Source organism: Dermochelys coriacea, chromosome 4 (assembly GCF_009764565.3).
Source record: "Dermochelys coriacea isolate rDerCor1 chromosome 4, rDerCor1.pri.v4, whole genome shotgun sequence".
Classification (NCBI taxonomy): domain Eukaryota; kingdom Metazoa; phylum Chordata; order Testudines; family Dermochelyidae; genus Dermochelys; species Dermochelys coriacea.
In genome coordinates, this window is record NC_050071.1 from 94,785,895 (window position 1) to 94,802,805 (window position 16,911).

A 16,911-nucleotide genomic window follows, 5' to 3' on the forward strand; every position below is an offset into this window, starting at 1 on the left:
ACTCCTGCAATAAATCTCTCACCTATGTCTGAGCTATTGAAGTCCTCGAATCATGGTTTAAAGACTTCAAGGTGCAGAGAAATCTCCAGCAAGTGACCCAAGTCCCATGCTACAGCGGAAGGCAAAAAAACCCCAGGGCCTCTTCCAATCTGCCCTGGAGGAAAATTCCTTCCCGACCCCAAATATGGCGATCAGCTGAACCCTGAGCATGTGGGCAAGATTCACCAGCCAGATGCCCAGAAGAGAATTCTCTGTAGTAACTCAGATCCCACCCCATCTAACATCCCATCACAGGCCATTGGGCTTATTTACCATGAATATTTTAAAGATCAATTAATTGCCAAAATCATGTTATCCCATCATACCATCTCCTCCATAAACTTATTGAGTTTAATCTTGAAGCCAGATACGTCTTTTGCCCCCACTGCTTCCCTGGGAAGGCTATTCCAGAACTTCACTCCTCTGATGGTTAGAAACCTTTGTCTAATTTCAAGTCTAAACTTCCCGATGGCCAGTTTATATCATTTGTTCTTGTGTCCACATTGGTACTGAGCTTAAATAATTCCTCTCCCTCTCTGGTATTTATCCCTCTGATATATTTATAGAGAGCAATCATATCTCCCCTCAACCTTCTTTTTGTTAGGCTAAAGAAGCCAAGCTCCTTGAGTCTCCTTTCATAAGACAGGTTTTCCATTCCTCGGATCATCCTAGTAGCCCTTCTCTGAACCTGTAGCAGTTTGAATTCATCCTTCTTAGACATGGGAGACCAGAACTGCACACAGTATTCCAGGTGAGGTCTCACCAGTGCCTTGTATAACTGTACTAACACCACCTGGAAATACCTTGCCTGATGCATCCCAAGACCACATTAGCTTTTTTGACGGCTATATCACATTGGCGGCTCATAGTCATCCTGTGGTCAACCAATAGTCCAAGATCCTTCTCCTCCTCTGTTACTTCTAATTGATGCGTCCCCAGCTTATAACTAAAATTCTTGTTGTTAATCCCTAAAGGCATGACCTTACACTTCTCACTATTAAATTTCATCCTATTACTATTACTCCAGTTTACAAGGTCATCCAGATCCTCCTGTATAATATCCCGATCCTTCTCTAAATTGGCAATACCTCTCAGCTTTGTATCATCCGCAGACTTTATTGGCGCACACCCACTTTTTGTGCCGAGGTCAGTAATAAAAAGATTTGGTCCCAAAACCGATCCCTGAGGAACTCTACTGGTAACCTCCCTCCAGCCTGACTGGTCACCTTTCAGTATGACCCGCTGTAGTCTCCCCTTTAACCAATTCCTTATCCACCTTTTGATGTTAATATTGATCCCCATCTTCTCCAATTTAACTCATAATTCCCCATGTGGCACCGTATTAAACACCTTACTGAAATCTAGGTAAATTAGATCCACTGCATTTCCTTTATCTAAAAAATCTGTTCCATTCTCAAAGAAGGATATCGGGTTGGTTTGGCACGATCTACCTTTTGTAAAACCATGTTGTATTTTGTCCCATTTACCACTGACCTCAATGTCCTTAACTACTGCCTCCTTCAAAAAAATTTTCCAAGATTTTGCATACTACAGATGTCAAACTTAACAGGCCTGTAGTTACCCGGATCACATTTTTTTCCTTTCTTAAAAATAGGAACTATGTTAGCAATTCTCCAGTCATATGGTACAACCCCTGAGTTTACAGTTTCATTAAAAATTCTTGCTAATGGGCTTGCAATTTCATGTGCCATTCCTTTAATATTCTTGGATAAAGATTATCTGGGCCCCCTGATTTAGTCCCATTAAGCTGTTCGAGTTTCACTTCTACCTCAGATATGGTAATATCTACCTCCATATCCTATCATTATCCCTAAGATCCTCATTAGCCTCATTTAAAGACTGAGACAAAATATTTGTTTAGATATTGGGCCATGCCTAGATTATCCTTAACCTCCATTCCATCCTCAGTGTTTAGCGGTCCCATTTCTCTTTTTTCTCTTTTTTATTTATTTATTTATATGTCTATAGTACCTTTTACTATTAGTTTTAATTTAATTTGCAAGGTCCAACTCTATTTGACTTTTAGCCTTTCTCACTTCATCCCTCTGACCTCTGTATGCAAAGAACAGCCAGGCTTTTGTTCGGGGTGGTTTTTTTTGTTTTTTTTGTTTTTTTTTTTTTGCACAACCATTTTGGTTGTGTGTTTCTTTGTGGTTTTATGTTCTGATTTTCTTCTAATTTGTTTTTCTCATAATTTTAATTTCATTTTTGATTTCTGTGGCAATGGATATATTAATCTGACTCTGCATGTGTACATTCTTTTATGCTAGCTCCTTTTTAGATGTGGTTCAGTCTTAGCCTAAAGTACAGTTATTGTGGTTTTAGTTCCCTAACCACCTATTTAAAATGTAATCAAATACTAATGTTAAAACCAAAAACAGACAATCCATCCACTCCTAAATCCTCCATGTCTAGTATTTAAACTTCCTCTATATTTTTGTCTTTGGTTTTAATTCTGCTTTCCAGTTGCAGGCAGGTCTTCAGGTTGTTCTGTTGCTGATATCAAAACCACTTTTCATGCAGAAAAGACTGGGATGAACTGCTCAAATTTAGAAGGTTTTGTACTTCCTCTCTTAGCTCTGTCCCTCTGCAATCTCCTTCTGGTAGATCTGTACTGGGAAATGAGGCCATATTTACTTGTTCCTAATCAGTTTCAAGAAGTGACCTTCCACTCTCATCAATTTTTTTCCTATTATCTCCACCTCATCAACCTTCTTGAAGCTATGGATTTCTTGAGCTGTACTGTGCTGATAATGGTAGTGAGATTAATTATATGAGTCATATAGTGTTCCAGCAGCAGGAGACTAAACTAGAATGCTTTCTTTAAGATGCTCTTTTGATCTGTCACTGACATTCACAGCAGAATGACTGATACCTGCCTGAAGTCAGGAAGCGGAAGTGAAACCTGAGAAGAAAAGGAAGCTACTTAAAATATTAAAGTGTAATTTTTTTTACCCCAAAGAGCCACCTACTTCTAGGTATTTGGGAAGATGACTCACGCTTTAGACAGCATAGTTAGCTTCAGTTTCCACATGATACTGTGGAGAGATGGAGTAATTTGGCAATGACAGCCTTCCACATGTCCCATACCAGAATCATATAACCAACCCGCCATCCAGAGCACTTCTCAGATTCCCTGTTGAGGATATCCTACTTCAGTTCCATCTTCTGTCTTCCCAGCCCCTGAAAGGGCTGTCACCATAGTCCACACAGCCACAAAAATGAATTATTATAGAAATTAGGTGTATGTGAGAGTTGTGGGGAGAGCCCAGTTATGTGTTAGGGGCAGAACTTTGCATAAGGCCCACAAAATATTTGGAAGTATCAGTGTATAGGTAACAATATGGAGCCTTTAGTCTCCTAACTTCTCAGTTGGAGTTTAGCCAAAATTTAAGTAGTTACTGAAAGTTATCCTAATCTGACAAAATTTGTATTCAGTGCTCTGTAAAATTATCAATTTTCAATTCATAATGGATGGGTGACAGCATCACAAACAATTTTGCATGTGAACATGGTGTATTAGTTAAAGGATGGGAACTGGGAGTGAATAAGTTCAAATTCTAGTTCTGCCACTGACATGCCGTTTGATGTTGGACACCTTTCTGCGTTGTTTCTCTGTGGAGTTACAGTGGATATGCTTAAAGTTCTGGTTTTAGAGATGATATATTCAGTGATATATCCTATGTGTAGGGAGATTCTGGAGCTTAATTCTAGAACTAGAATGGACTTTGAGTGAGGTCACTATACATAGTCTCCCCACAGGGTTATTGTGAGGCTTAATTCTTTAACAGTTGTAAAGCACTTTGAAAGTCTCCAGCAAAAGGCACAATAGATGTGCAAAGTATTACTAAAACACACTGAAAGTCTTCAGTCTGCAACTGATGAATATCTGGAAAATAGACTAGCAGCTGTGTTTTCAGAAAGCAAGCCTGTTTTTTTAATTTACTTAGGTATAATATAAAATCAAGTACATAAACTTAATTGAACTTTTCATTTTACTGGGTTAATTAAGGTTATTTGTCGGATGTTCAGAAGCACCAGAAGTTCTCTATCGTGGTACTAATGCCATATGTTGGGGTTTTTTTTAACCTTTTAGGTGAGTCCTTTACCATGTCACTCTGCGGGCCCCTACTCATGTAAAAGATTTTGTGGACGGCTGCTTGATTGTCAGAATCATACCTGCATGAAGGAATGTCATAAATTTACCAAAGTAAATGGTAATGCTGACAGGCAAAAGGTAAGTTTTAGAGGTTGTATTTTTCTTTAGTCTGTCCTTGGCTCAAGAGCACAAGATTTGCAGTCAGGAAACCAAGGTTCTGTTTCCAGCTCTATAAGTGACTTACTTGGTGACCTTTAGCGAGTCACTTAACCTTTCTGTGTTTTCATTTCATCTTTAAAATTGGGATAATTGTTAGTTAGCTATTTTGTAAATGTTAAGCAGTATTATTATTTCTGTTGTAACATTTAAAGCTAAGTAGTAGTGTAGATTTTTTTTCCCCTTCCAGTATCATTTTTGTATTTTTATAAACTTCCTCCAAAGTCAAATATGACAACCCTTCCTGGGTTGTGTGACCTACTGATGTAGTGTTGGGAGGAATCCAGGTTTATCTTGAGGGGTGAGGTAAGGGGGGGCTCCCAAACCCCATCTGTTGGGGAGAAATTGCTCACCAGGCAAACTTTGCTGGCCTCCTGTACTGCAACCCTTTAACAGTAGAGAAATTCTACCTCGTCACTAGAAGTATGTCAGAACCACAAGGCTGAGATTTCCACACACAAAAAAGTAGTGAGACTGCATGTTAAGATTCATCAAGAGATCATTAGAGACTATTTAAAAAAAATTCCTACACTATAACATTATTTGCTTGTTGAGTACGTGAAACCAGGGGCTAGAAGATTGTAGTTGCTGGAGGTACGATGAAACAAAAATGAGAGATTGGGCAAGGATGAAGAACTGCCCTAGTTTTGAGTTGACAAGGTGGGTGAGGTAATATCTTTTATTGAACCAAATTCTGTTGGTAAGAGAGACCAGCTTTGAAGCTTACACATAGCAGTTCTTCAGGTCTGGGAAAAGTATTCAAAGTGTCACAGCTAAATACTAGGTGGAACAGATTGTTAAACATAAGTAGGTAACACACATTACCAGGGCCCTTTCAAGGTGAAGGTGGTCCACTAATGCCACTGTAGTAATAGGACAAAAATGGGGGTTAGTCATCAGAACTGGCATACTTAAAGCCTGATCAGATCCAGCAGGACTGGAAACAAAACTTATTGTAGCCAGTAAAGACAACTAAGGTCATCGTGTCTGTCCTTAAGGATTGGTGGTCCTTCCTGGGTCTACCTAGGTTTGTGAGGCACTCTGGTACCGCCAGCTCTTAGCGTGGGGAAGCCTTGTTTGTGTCTGCTGTGGGTCAGCTCTTGACTCCATTGGCCACAGGCAACACAAACACTTCGCTCTCAGCCTATGCAGGCTCTAATGTTTCTCTGCAGGCTAGTGATGGGCACACTTCAACCCCTGAGCCCTCCGAGTGTCCCATTGGAATGTTTAGTCCCTGTTCCACTGAACACTTTCAGTATTTACAGATTCACTGCTCCCAAAGAAGCAGTACTCCCCATCTTGCCAGTTACCACTGAGCTCATCGCTCTGCTTAACTTGTAGCACTTAAATAAGTTTAAAGTATAAGTTTAAAAGTTCATTTAACAAAGGAAAGAGATCCAAATGGTGGCAGGTAGAAATATTGGAAATAAATGGTTGCATATAAAATAAAATCATAACATGCATTCTAAAACCTAGACTTATGTAACTAATGCTTACCCCCCCCCCCAAAGTCCTTCCAGCATTTTACAGCCAGGTTAGCTGTAATCTTTCATTCATGAGGCAAGTCATGCTGTCTGCTTCCCTCAGTGAAAGAGCTCTAGGATGTCTCCCAGTACCCCCAGCAATACTCCCCTAAAACATTGCTGTTACTCCTACACAGGAAGTCCCGCTGCTAATTGCTTTTTCCTGTTAGCCTCTTTCTTGTCGACTTCACAATCTCTTGATTGGCATTTGGCTCAGACTGTAGATAGGCCTCTGTTGTGAAGTGGACAATACATATGTGACCAGACTGAGGAGAGATGAGCATCTTCACCCTCCTACCTGAAAGGAGCATGTTTATCACCTTCTGGTGACCTGCCTTAACTCGTATACCTTAGGAACATAATTTTCAGTTCAGATACATAATTCCTTAATCATTATCTGTTCATACATTTTGCAATGATTATGATGCCAGTGAGCTCTTGGTAGATGCCACCCATAGTGAAATATTATGCATACATCCAATGCAGGGGATCCCTTTAAAACTAAGCACTCCCTGTGCCCTCTGCCATTTGGCACTAGAGGTCCCTGGGTCATAGGGTCGGTGCTCCTGCAAAAATTGGAGAAAGAAAAGGTGTTTGAACCCTCATACTGCATGGAGAAGGGTATAAATCTTTTGCTGAGGTGCAGCAAAGGTTCATCGTGATTGTCTCAGTTCACAAAGGATCACATTCCCTTCTTGATTTGGGAACCACTATTGAAATTTTCTCCTTGAACATTTTGGTCTGTTAGATGATCTGTTCCTTCCTCGCGAAGTATGACACAACTAAGATGATTTTGGACACTAACAAGTTCCAATTTTTAGGGCCTTCCAAATAGAGGATTATTGACTTGGGCAGAGTAAAATTCTAATTAGAACAAAGGCACAAGTTTTGGGGCTGACTGTTTCAGCAATTCTTTTGAGCCATTCATGGGTATGAAAAGACAACTTTCCAAGCTCTTCAGATACAGGTTCTGTTAATTCCAGTATGCTTAACCTCAGTTGAGCAGCTCACCAAGAAGGGTTTCACATCCAGTGATTAGTCCAGAGATCTTGGATTTACATGGGCATGCTAGAAATTTGGCCAGTTCAGCAACATTCAGTTGGGGTACAAAATACAACTTTAATTCTGAAAGTTGTATCTTATACTCCCAACAGGATAAGGAGGTAGGAGGACTCACTGTAAAACTTGATTCTAACAACCATTGAACCCACCTACCAGTGTAGGTTTCTTCATGCTCTGTAAATTGGACATAAAAATGCACCCTGCGTTTTCTCTGAGGCAGACTTATAAAAACCCATCATCTTCCTTGGCTAAATTGATGCTAGCCAGTAGTACATTACTTTGTTTGTCAGTTGACTCTTGAAGCAGTGCCACCACAGAACAAGAGGTAGTTAGAAGCTGTCAGTGATTCTAACCAACTTGTCACCTCGTTCCATGAGATCTATAAGGCCAACTGCATGGAACCTTTTTTCATCTAAATTTTTATCACCAAGTCAGTGATTTGAGATTTTAGTGTAGATTTTCCCGCTTCTCTGACAAGCTTCTTTCATGCAGCCTCCTATAGATGAAATGTCCTGTTTTAATTCCATGTTACACAATTATGGCTTTTATTTTGTTTTATATAAAGCATCCAAAAGTTTCATTCTGGATTTGGGGCACTGATGTGGTAGGCTATGTACTAACACATTACTAGCTCTTTAGGATAGGAGTTGGTTCTTACTACTTAAATTAAGACAAGATGCAACAAGCTGATGTAACAATCATTTTCTTCATTCCATTCCCTAAAATACTTGGTTGCCTTGGCTAGTTGTACACAATTAGATGATGAATTGCTTGTTTTTTTAATATCATAAGGTATAAACAAAATCAATATCAGTGATCCCTGCTGGCCGTCTATTTAGCCATTATGAATTTGCATTTCCCCCGTCAGCAGCATGGTAGAAGTGTGTTTTGAGGAGGAGTTTATGGGCTAACTCAAGAAGATCATTCCACATTTAAGAAGCAGCATGGAAGAAGTGTGACTGTGCTTTTTGGGGACGTACACAAACTGGTGATCTTGCATAGCATTGTTGGAGTGGAAGGGGCAGAACTCATTTAAAATGGAAAAAAGGGAGGGGCGGAGTTTCAAAAGGCAATAATGATGAGGATATGCAGAATTTGTTGCAAGTATAAAACAGGGAGCCAAAGGAGGTAATGGAATCTTAGTTTTGTGGGATACCTGTAAGTTGTCGTCTTTCTTGCGTCTCATCAAAGAAATTATTATAAAGGTTATTTAATTTAATACTATTATAATTAATATAATTTAATGTAATACTTTTCCTTCAGTTACTCTCTGTTCTGGGTCTAGCTTAACTATATGCGTTTTGTGGCTCACTGTAAAATTTTAATCTTCACAAGTGGAACAACGAACGGTACTTGCCTCTTGGAGTGAGGACAAATTACTTACCTGAAATTGTATGTTTCTGTTTGGAAAGAAACAATCTGTATAGGGCCTTGTCTGTGCTCATAAGTTACACTGATTTAACTAAAAACTGTTTTTTAAAAAGAAAAAAAAAAACTAGGTTAAAACTGTGTAAACCCCTATTTGGACACTCCCCAATCTGTATAAAGCTGGTTATGTAGATGTTTAGCTTGCAACTGCAAATTCACCAACACAAGGTAAACCCCAACATATGCCAGGTTTAAACTGATTGTAAAAGTAGTGGTTTGCACTAGTGTAACTAAATTGGTCTACAATAACACCCTTTAGTTGATATTGTGTGTATAGATCAGGCTTGTGTCTCACTAGCCCAGCTCAAAATTGAGCTAATGGTGAGGAAAAAGCACCTAATTACTCACCATTACTCAATGTTGAGCTCAGCTGGTGAGACATAAGCCCCTCCCTGAGATCTACTTGTCACTGGATAGGGAAGGCAGCTAGGAAATTATATGGTTTGAAGTGCTCTGTGGATGGCATGTTGATGGCCATCTGAATAAGCCTAACTGGAAGATATTGGCTTGAGAGAACAGTAGAAGTAAATGTTACCCTTTTTGTCAGGTTTCAGAGTAGCAGCCATGTTAGTCTGTATTCGCAAAAAGGAAAGGAGTACTTGTGGCACCCTAGAGACTAACAAATTTGAGCATAAACTTTCGTGAGCTACAGCTCACTTCATCGGATGCATCTGATGAAGTGAGCTGTAGCTCACGAAAGCTTATGCTCAAATAAATTTTAGTCTCTAGGGTGCCACAAGTATTCCTTTCCTTTTTTGTCAATCAAATGCTATTATAAAATTCTGAAGGTTAAAAATAAATTAACTGTTATATTCCACAAATGTTTTAAAGTAAATGTTTTAAAGTGTGTTTAAAAAAAAAAGTGGCACATTTAGTGTATGAATGAAAGTAAAACTGTCTGTTGCTTTGTGCCCATCTCGAACTGTTCAGTAACGAGATTTATCTTAACCACTGAAGGAAATAGTGCTTGTTTCCTTGACTCTGTGCTAACGTAGATTAGAATTTGCTAAGTAAATAACCCTATTGGAATATATTTAAACCTCACTACAATACAGACAAAAAAAGCTTTAACCTTTTAAAGATTATTCTCCATGTCGTGTGGAATTGAGTCTGTCCTATTTCTGAAATGCATACTTTAATCATATAATAATCCTGATGTACTAATTTTTCCACCTGCTATATAATAGGTTTCCATCCCAATGCTGTTTAAACTGCTGTTTGAGGGGGGAGAAATGCAAAAAGTGCAGAATATCAGTAAATCATAAAGTTTGCTTTGAATACTTTTTTAAATAAAGTTTTTAACCCCTTACTTTTAGTACTTTTTCTCTGCAGTTTGGCAGACACAAAACTACAGGCTTACTATAAAATCCTGGTTAGTTTTATTTTTCTGATATCTCTGAGCAACAACTCCTTCCTGCATTAAGTTAAAGTTTGTTCAGTACTTTGCATGTGAAAAGCACTGTACTAATATCTGTTCTGTTCATTAAAGAAGGCTGTTATGCAACTTTACAACCTGCTTTCAGAAAGTTAAGAGTAACTGGAAGGTACACTTCTTGGGGTGACACTTTCCATGCTTAGTCACTACCCAGAGGTGCCTACTTCTTTTAAAAGTTAGTGAAAACAGCTCAGCCATGTGTGAGCAGGATGAGAGGGATTAGAGGGAAATGGCGTTTTCCTAATTGAATGAATGAATAAATAAAAAATAACTTATGACCTTATTTTGAACAGCCCTGCAGTCAAAACATCATGGAGTTAGTCCCCCTGGAGGAGCAATGCCCAACCTAATTCTTTAGGAAATTCTTTAATTTGGCTAACTTATGAACTGGAGTGTGGTCATGTGTAGAAATATTTTGCTATGCTCATTAAGGCCCCATCTGTAGTCGGATCTGCTCATCTGTGTGGATCTGATAGTACAATCAAGGGCTAAATGAGCATCTAAGGAACAGCCAACTCTGTGATCTGCCCTGTTGACTAGGGCTCTTGTAGACTTTGTAACTTGTACATAGTTGAGGCAGTATTCAGCAGCCCTCAAAATGTGGTACTAAATCAGTAGTTTTTGGACAATAATGAAACTTACATTAGTACAAGTGTATTTTAAAGCTGTTGTAGAAAAAAATAATGTATTTCAGAAGTAGTATATTACAAGATTACTGCATCATGATGAATATACACTGGGGGTGCAGAATTAAAGTTTTGTATATGCTGTCTTAACTTTAACATTTCCTGACTAACTACTTTTAACCATGCAAACTTAATATAGTAGTGCAGTTTTTCAAAGTATTAACCTTAAGTTAAGTTTATGTCTGGGAGGGAAAGTAGGAGCCTCTCTCTTTGACTACCGATTGCAGGCATTCCTTCCATTCTATTAAAAACATATTTTAGTATTTAGTTTGATAGACATCTCGTTGAAGAAAAAAGCTCCCTTTTTACGTAGATTTTTTCCCTAGATGTAATAGTTCACTAAAATGTTTAGCAAAACAACTGTTTTGGTTCAATAATTTTTCTTGTATTGTTTTATTAGGCTAGTCCAGAATGTTCTCGCTGTGAGGAGGCATGTACCAAGCCACGACCACCAGGCTGCCCTCACGTGTGCATTTTGCCCTGTCATCCTGACCAATGTCCACCATGTGTCCAAATGCTTAAAATAAAGTGTCACTGCAAACTCACAAACCTGTATATTGAATGCATGTAAGTAGATAAAGGGGAAGCTTGACTTCAGAAATATGACTACTTGGAAGGAGGCATTTAAAATGTGTCTCTTGGTCAGGTCTTTTAATTTTTTATTTGAAGATTACACAATTGGTAGTGGCTCAGAAAAAGCGGCACTAAAAAAAAATCTCCATCTGTTTTTCTGTCCATTCAGATCTATTTCACTATTGCCAGTTAAAATATTAAGACTCTACAACAGTGTTAAGAGCATAACTGGTTTCTGGATGTAGTTGATTTTTTGGTAACATATGCCAGAAATGGATTTTATTCTCCTGGGTAGTTTTAAAATGAATGTAGTACACAAACTTACTAGGTTCTATAAAGATCTTTTCAATTAAAACTCTGTAATTCATAGATTATAGTCATAATACAGGTTATAGAACTTCCTCAAATTACCGTTTAAACTAGAGTTTATATTTTAGAAAATCGTCCAGCATTGATTTTTAAAATTGCCAGTTGTGGAGAAGCCATCATGTCTGTGGTGGATTGTTCAAATTGTTAATTATCCTCATTGTTAAAAATGTGTGCCTTTATTCCTAGTCCGAATTTGTGTCTCCAACTTCCAGTTACTGGATCTTGTTGTGTGTTTCACTCCTAGATTGAAGATCCGTTTATCAAATTTTTGTTCCCCATGATAGGTACTTATAGGCTGTGATCAAGTCACACCATAACCTTCTCTTTGTTAAACTAAATAGATTGAGCTTCTGGAGACTCACTATAAAGCATGTTTTTCAATCCTTTAATCATTCTTGCGGCTCTTCCATGAACCATCTCCTGTTTATCAACACTCTTGTGGATTACTGTCTAGTTTGTGTCTACAATTTGAGTAGCACTCAAAAATGTCCTCTCTACCCTTACTCGATATTCCCCTGTTGTACATCCAAGGATTGCACAAGCCTTTAGGTGATGCCATTGCGCTGGAATTGCATTTGGATTCACCTGATTTATCTACCATGGCCTCCCAGGTTTTGTTCAGTTACTGTTTCCCAGGATAGCATCCTCTGTCCGGTTAGTATGGCCTTGTATTCTTTGTTCCTAGATATGACTTTATATGAGGCTGCATTAAAACACACATTGTTTGCTTGTGCCCAGTTTACAGAGCAATTTGGATTGCTTTCTGTCAGTGACCTGTCCTCTTCATTATTATTTACTACTCCTGCAACCTTTTGACATCTGCAAACTTTATCAATTATTATTTTGATTATTTTTTTCTCTGTCATTGATAAAAATATTTAGTGTGGGGCCAAGAACCAATCCCTGCGGGAATGGTGTTTCTAGCCTCTGTTTGCCATGAGCGACAGGGGATGGATCACTTGATGATTACCTGTTCTGTTTGTTCCCTGTGGGGCACCTGGCACTGGCCACTGTCGGAAGACAGGATACTGGGCTAGATGAACCTTTGGTCTGACCCATATGGCCATTCTTGTGTTTCTTATGACCCCACCCTGGAAACCTATCCACTCATTGATAATTTCCCATTTACAATTACACCTCGAGACCTACCAGTCAGCCAGTTCTCAAGTCATTTTAACTTTGTATTCAAGTTTTTTTTAATCAAAATGTTTTGTGATCCAAGTCAAATGCCTTACAGAAGTCTGTTACATTAATACTAGTTACTTTATCAACCAAACTTGATGTTAATTTGACAGGATCTGTTTTCTATAAACTTTTGCTGATTGTTATTAATGTAACCCTCTAATTCTTTAGTAATTGAATCCTATGGCAGCCATTCCATTATTTTGTGTGGGATCGATATCAGGCTGATGGGCCTGTAACTAACTCATCCCATTTACCCTTTTTAAATATTGGCCCATAAGCTTTTTTTCCAGTCTTCTAGAACTTCTTCAGTGCTCCAAGCATTATTGAAAATCAACAATAATGTTCCAGTAAGCTCCTCAGCCAATTGTTTTAAAAATATTGGATGACCTTATGCTGCAGAGGAAGATGAAAACCCTCCAAGCTTCCTGCCAATCTGACTTGGTGGAAAACTCCTTCTCAACCACAGGTCTGGTGATCAGTATAACTAGAAGTTGGTGAACAAGGCACCTGCAAAGGATTCTCTGTGCCATCTCAGAGAACTGATCTGGAATGTCTAGTGTCCCTTCTCCAGCTATGGCCAGTCTTTTTCATGCTTAAGAGGAAAACTGGGTAGAGGGGGAAATGAAGAATAAATCTCGCCAATTGTGCATTGGAGGAAAAAAAAACCTTTCCTGACCTCTGCAAGTGACCAGCTGAAGCGTGAGATTTGATGATAGTGATTACATTAATGCAGAGTTGCAAATGTTACAGTTATGATGAGAGCAATGCAGATAATCCTGTTCTGTGGCCCAAAAAGGAATGGGATGAACGGAACCCACAGTTTCAGACACCAAGAATAGAAGGAGATCACCATGACCACCCAGCCCAAGTGCATGCATACAAGCTGCAGAATTTTCCCCAGAAGCTGAATTAAACATAACTTTTAAAACTATATCTAATCTCATTTTAAAGACACCAGTCAATAGTGAGCTGAGCTCTTCAAACCTCACATTATAAAGTTTGTTTTCAACCCCCAGATCATTTTTGTGTCCCCTTCTTTGAACTCTCTCCAGTATCTCCATACCTTCTTGATATTATATTCAGTTCTGATGTTGGTCTTACCAATGCTTTGTACAGAGGCAAGATCACTTTCCTACTCTAATTGATATTCCCTTTTTTAATCCAGCTAAAGATTGCATTATCTTTTTTTTTTTTTTTTTTTTTGCCATAGCCTTGTACTGGAACATTATTTTGAGGCAATTTATCTATGATGCTCCTAAGTCCTTCTCTGAGTTACTGCTTTCAAAGGCAATCTTCTATCCTGTAGGTAAAACCTGCATTCTTGGTTCCTAAGACATATAAATTTGCATTTGGCTGTATTAAAACCCATTTTGTTGGATTATGATGATTTAATCAAGCAATTCGTATCCCTCTAGTGGTGACCTGCTATATCCTGCCCCACCAATCTTTGTGTCATCTGCAAATATCAGCAGAGATTTTTGTCATCCTCTAGATTGTTGATTAAAATATTATAGTGTTGTACCAAGAATCAATCCCTGGTGGACCCCTCTAAGCCAGTTTTTAATCTATTTAATGTTTACCGTGTTAATTCCCTACAGTGCAATTTTTTGCAAAAATATCATGTGGTACTAAGTCAGATGCCTTGGAGAAATCCAGATACACTGTGTCAACACAGCTGCCTATATCAACCAAGCCTATGGCCAAGGGTGGTTTACAAAAAAAAAAAAAAAAAATCGGAAAAATACCTTGTATGAAACCATGCTAACTGGCATTAATTATATTTTTAGCCTCTAGTTCTTTGTTAATAAAATCCCCAACAAAGCATTACTTTATTGTACGTGATATCAGCATCAGGCTAACCAGTCAGTAGTTCTTTGGGTTATCCTTCTTTGCACTTTTAAAATATTGGAACTACATTGGCAGTCCTCCATTCCTTTGTAATTGCCCCAGTTTGCCAAGATTTGTTAAAACATTAACTAGCCATTGAGAGCTTCTCCATTAGTTCCTTTAAAACTCTTGGATGTAAGTTATCTGGGCCTGTTGATTTGAAAATGTTTAATTTTAACAAATGCTACCTCACATTATTCTTTGCTACAGATGGTAAATTTTCTGTTCCATCCACAACATCCTGCTTCATTCCAAGTATAGAGCAAAAATATCGATAAACATTTCTGCCTTTTCTACATCAACATTTATTGTTCCACTATCTATAACTAGTGATAGACCTAGACAAGACCATGGCTTTTTTGGTTCTTAATATGTTTTTAAAAATGCCTTTAACTTTTTGGCCATTGATGTTTCATTGATTCCTTTAGCTTCATGTGTGTGTCGTTGTTTCCACATATCCTTTTAACCAGTATGGCTTTTTTTCCATCTCTGCCAAATTGGGGTGTTTTGGGTATCCAGCAGGATATCTTTGAACAATTCCCTGTTTTAATTAACACTTCCCACTTTAAATTTAAATGTTCCCAGTCAGCTGCGTCAACAATTGCTTTAAGCTTTGACAGTGAAGAAGCTGATTGCATTATTAAATTGCCAGCATAATGGTGGTGATCTGAGTTGTCCAGAAAGTCAATTGATCTTAAAGAATTTTTATTTGAGACAGTTTCTCTTGTGTACAACATGCAGGCAGCTGAAACTGTCTCTTTGCCGCACAAAAATACATAGTTAAATGTGTTCATAACTATACTTGATTTGAATTAGTTTTAATTTGGCTTTGTTAAACATTTTCTCTTTTTTAATAGAAAAATAACTTGTGCTGACTTAAAAGAAAAGGATCTTCTCAGTTCCTGCAAAAACCAGTGTCCAAAAGAGGTAAGCTGTATTGGTAAATTAATGTTTACTTTGATTCTTCTTTGGCTTTCCCAGGGAGCAATTTATTCTTTTCTGTTTTGTCGTCCACCTCTCTGGGTTATCATATCCTTGTTCTTTGGCTAGTGCCAAATTAACTGGAGGGGCTACAAATAACAATTTCTTCCTTCCCCTCCCAAATGCAGGTAGGATTTTCAAGAAGGGAAACAGGGATACTGCAGTCAGGGAGATGGGAGGAGGAGGTTGGGTAAGAAGAAGGGGCAATCTTTTCCCCACTTGCGAGTGGAAAAACTAGGATGCATTTTTACATTAAAGAGTAGCGGGGCGGGACAGGGAGACAATATTTATCCCTCTGCCCACCCTTCACTCTTTTCTCCTACCCTCAGGCTGTCCCTCTCCAATCTACCTCTGCCCCACAAATTCCCTTTATCTCCTACATACACCCCACCAGTTCACTTAAATCTTCATTCATCAGTTAACTCCATTTCCTTTCACACAACCCTGCCAGCTCAGACTCCAAATTCCCCCAGCTCCCGTCAAGCGAGCCTACTCAGAAACGCGATACATCTATATATAAACCCAGACTGAGAATCCCTCTCTTCCTGCCTAACCTCTCCACAGCTCTGAATCCTCCCAGCCAATATTTCCAGGCTTGCAAGAAACACATAACCAGCCTTCCAGGCTCAGAATCCTTTTTTCCTCTTACTTCCTTCCCTCTGCTGCTTTCAGCCCATGTTTGTGCCTTTTAATGACTCTTCCCTGTTCAGTCTCTCCTTACGTTGAGCAAGTAAATAAGTAGATTATCACAATTTCCTTCAGCTAGGTATCTGAAAGTGCTTTTTTGGGGGCAAGAGGAGCATTCTCAAACACAATTTTATCTCCTCCATCTACCTCCTTAACTCAGTTCTTTCATTTGCCTCTTCTGTAATCTTGGAGTCCTTTGCTCTGAAATTTCCTCCTCATGTCTACTAATGTACCTGTCTCTCTTTAACATTTACTGAATAAGCCAGTGCCTCAACTCCACTTCTGAAACCACCTCCATATTTCATCTTGACTATTGTAACTCACTTCTCTGATTTAAATGACCCAGCTTCACCCACACAAAGAAGCAAAATCCACAAAAAAAAGCAAGACCACATAACTTGCAACCCTAATAATTCTAGTGGGTGCCCCACGTATTTTAGAATCCAGTTTAAAATTGTTCTTTTTGTTTTAAGAACTTTCTTGGATTATTCCAATCTATTTCACTGGAACTGGAGAAGGCCACAGATCTGCTAAGTTAATTAAAAGACTGCCATTGACTTAAATGGGAGTTGAATAAAACTGTCTGTTTTTATTCCTGTCACTCTGTCATATCTTACCATTTTCCAGAAAACCTTTCTGCAGCTCTTGCTACCTTAAAGGAAATATGAATATGTTGAACAGGTGCAAAATATGAAGGAACAGGCTCAGAACATATTTACC

At 38.6% G+C, this 16,911-nt stretch overlaps 1 protein-coding gene across 1 annotated transcript in view; it reads left to right on the forward strand.

Annotated features, from left to right (window-relative positions):
• The window catches only part of NFXL1 (nuclear transcription factor, X-box binding like 1), a 100,132-nt gene that overhangs the window by 63,773 nt on the left and 19,448 nt on the right, over positions 1–16,911 (forward strand). Inside the window, exons 16-18 of the mRNA XM_038398809.2 lie at positions 4,157–4,297; positions 10,910–11,076; positions 15,381–15,450. Of these exons, the coding sequence (XP_038254737.1) occupies positions 4,157–4,297; positions 10,910–11,076; positions 15,381–15,450 (378 nt within the window). The remainder of the gene's footprint in view (positions 1–4,156; positions 4,298–10,909; positions 11,077–15,380; positions 15,451–16,911) is intronic.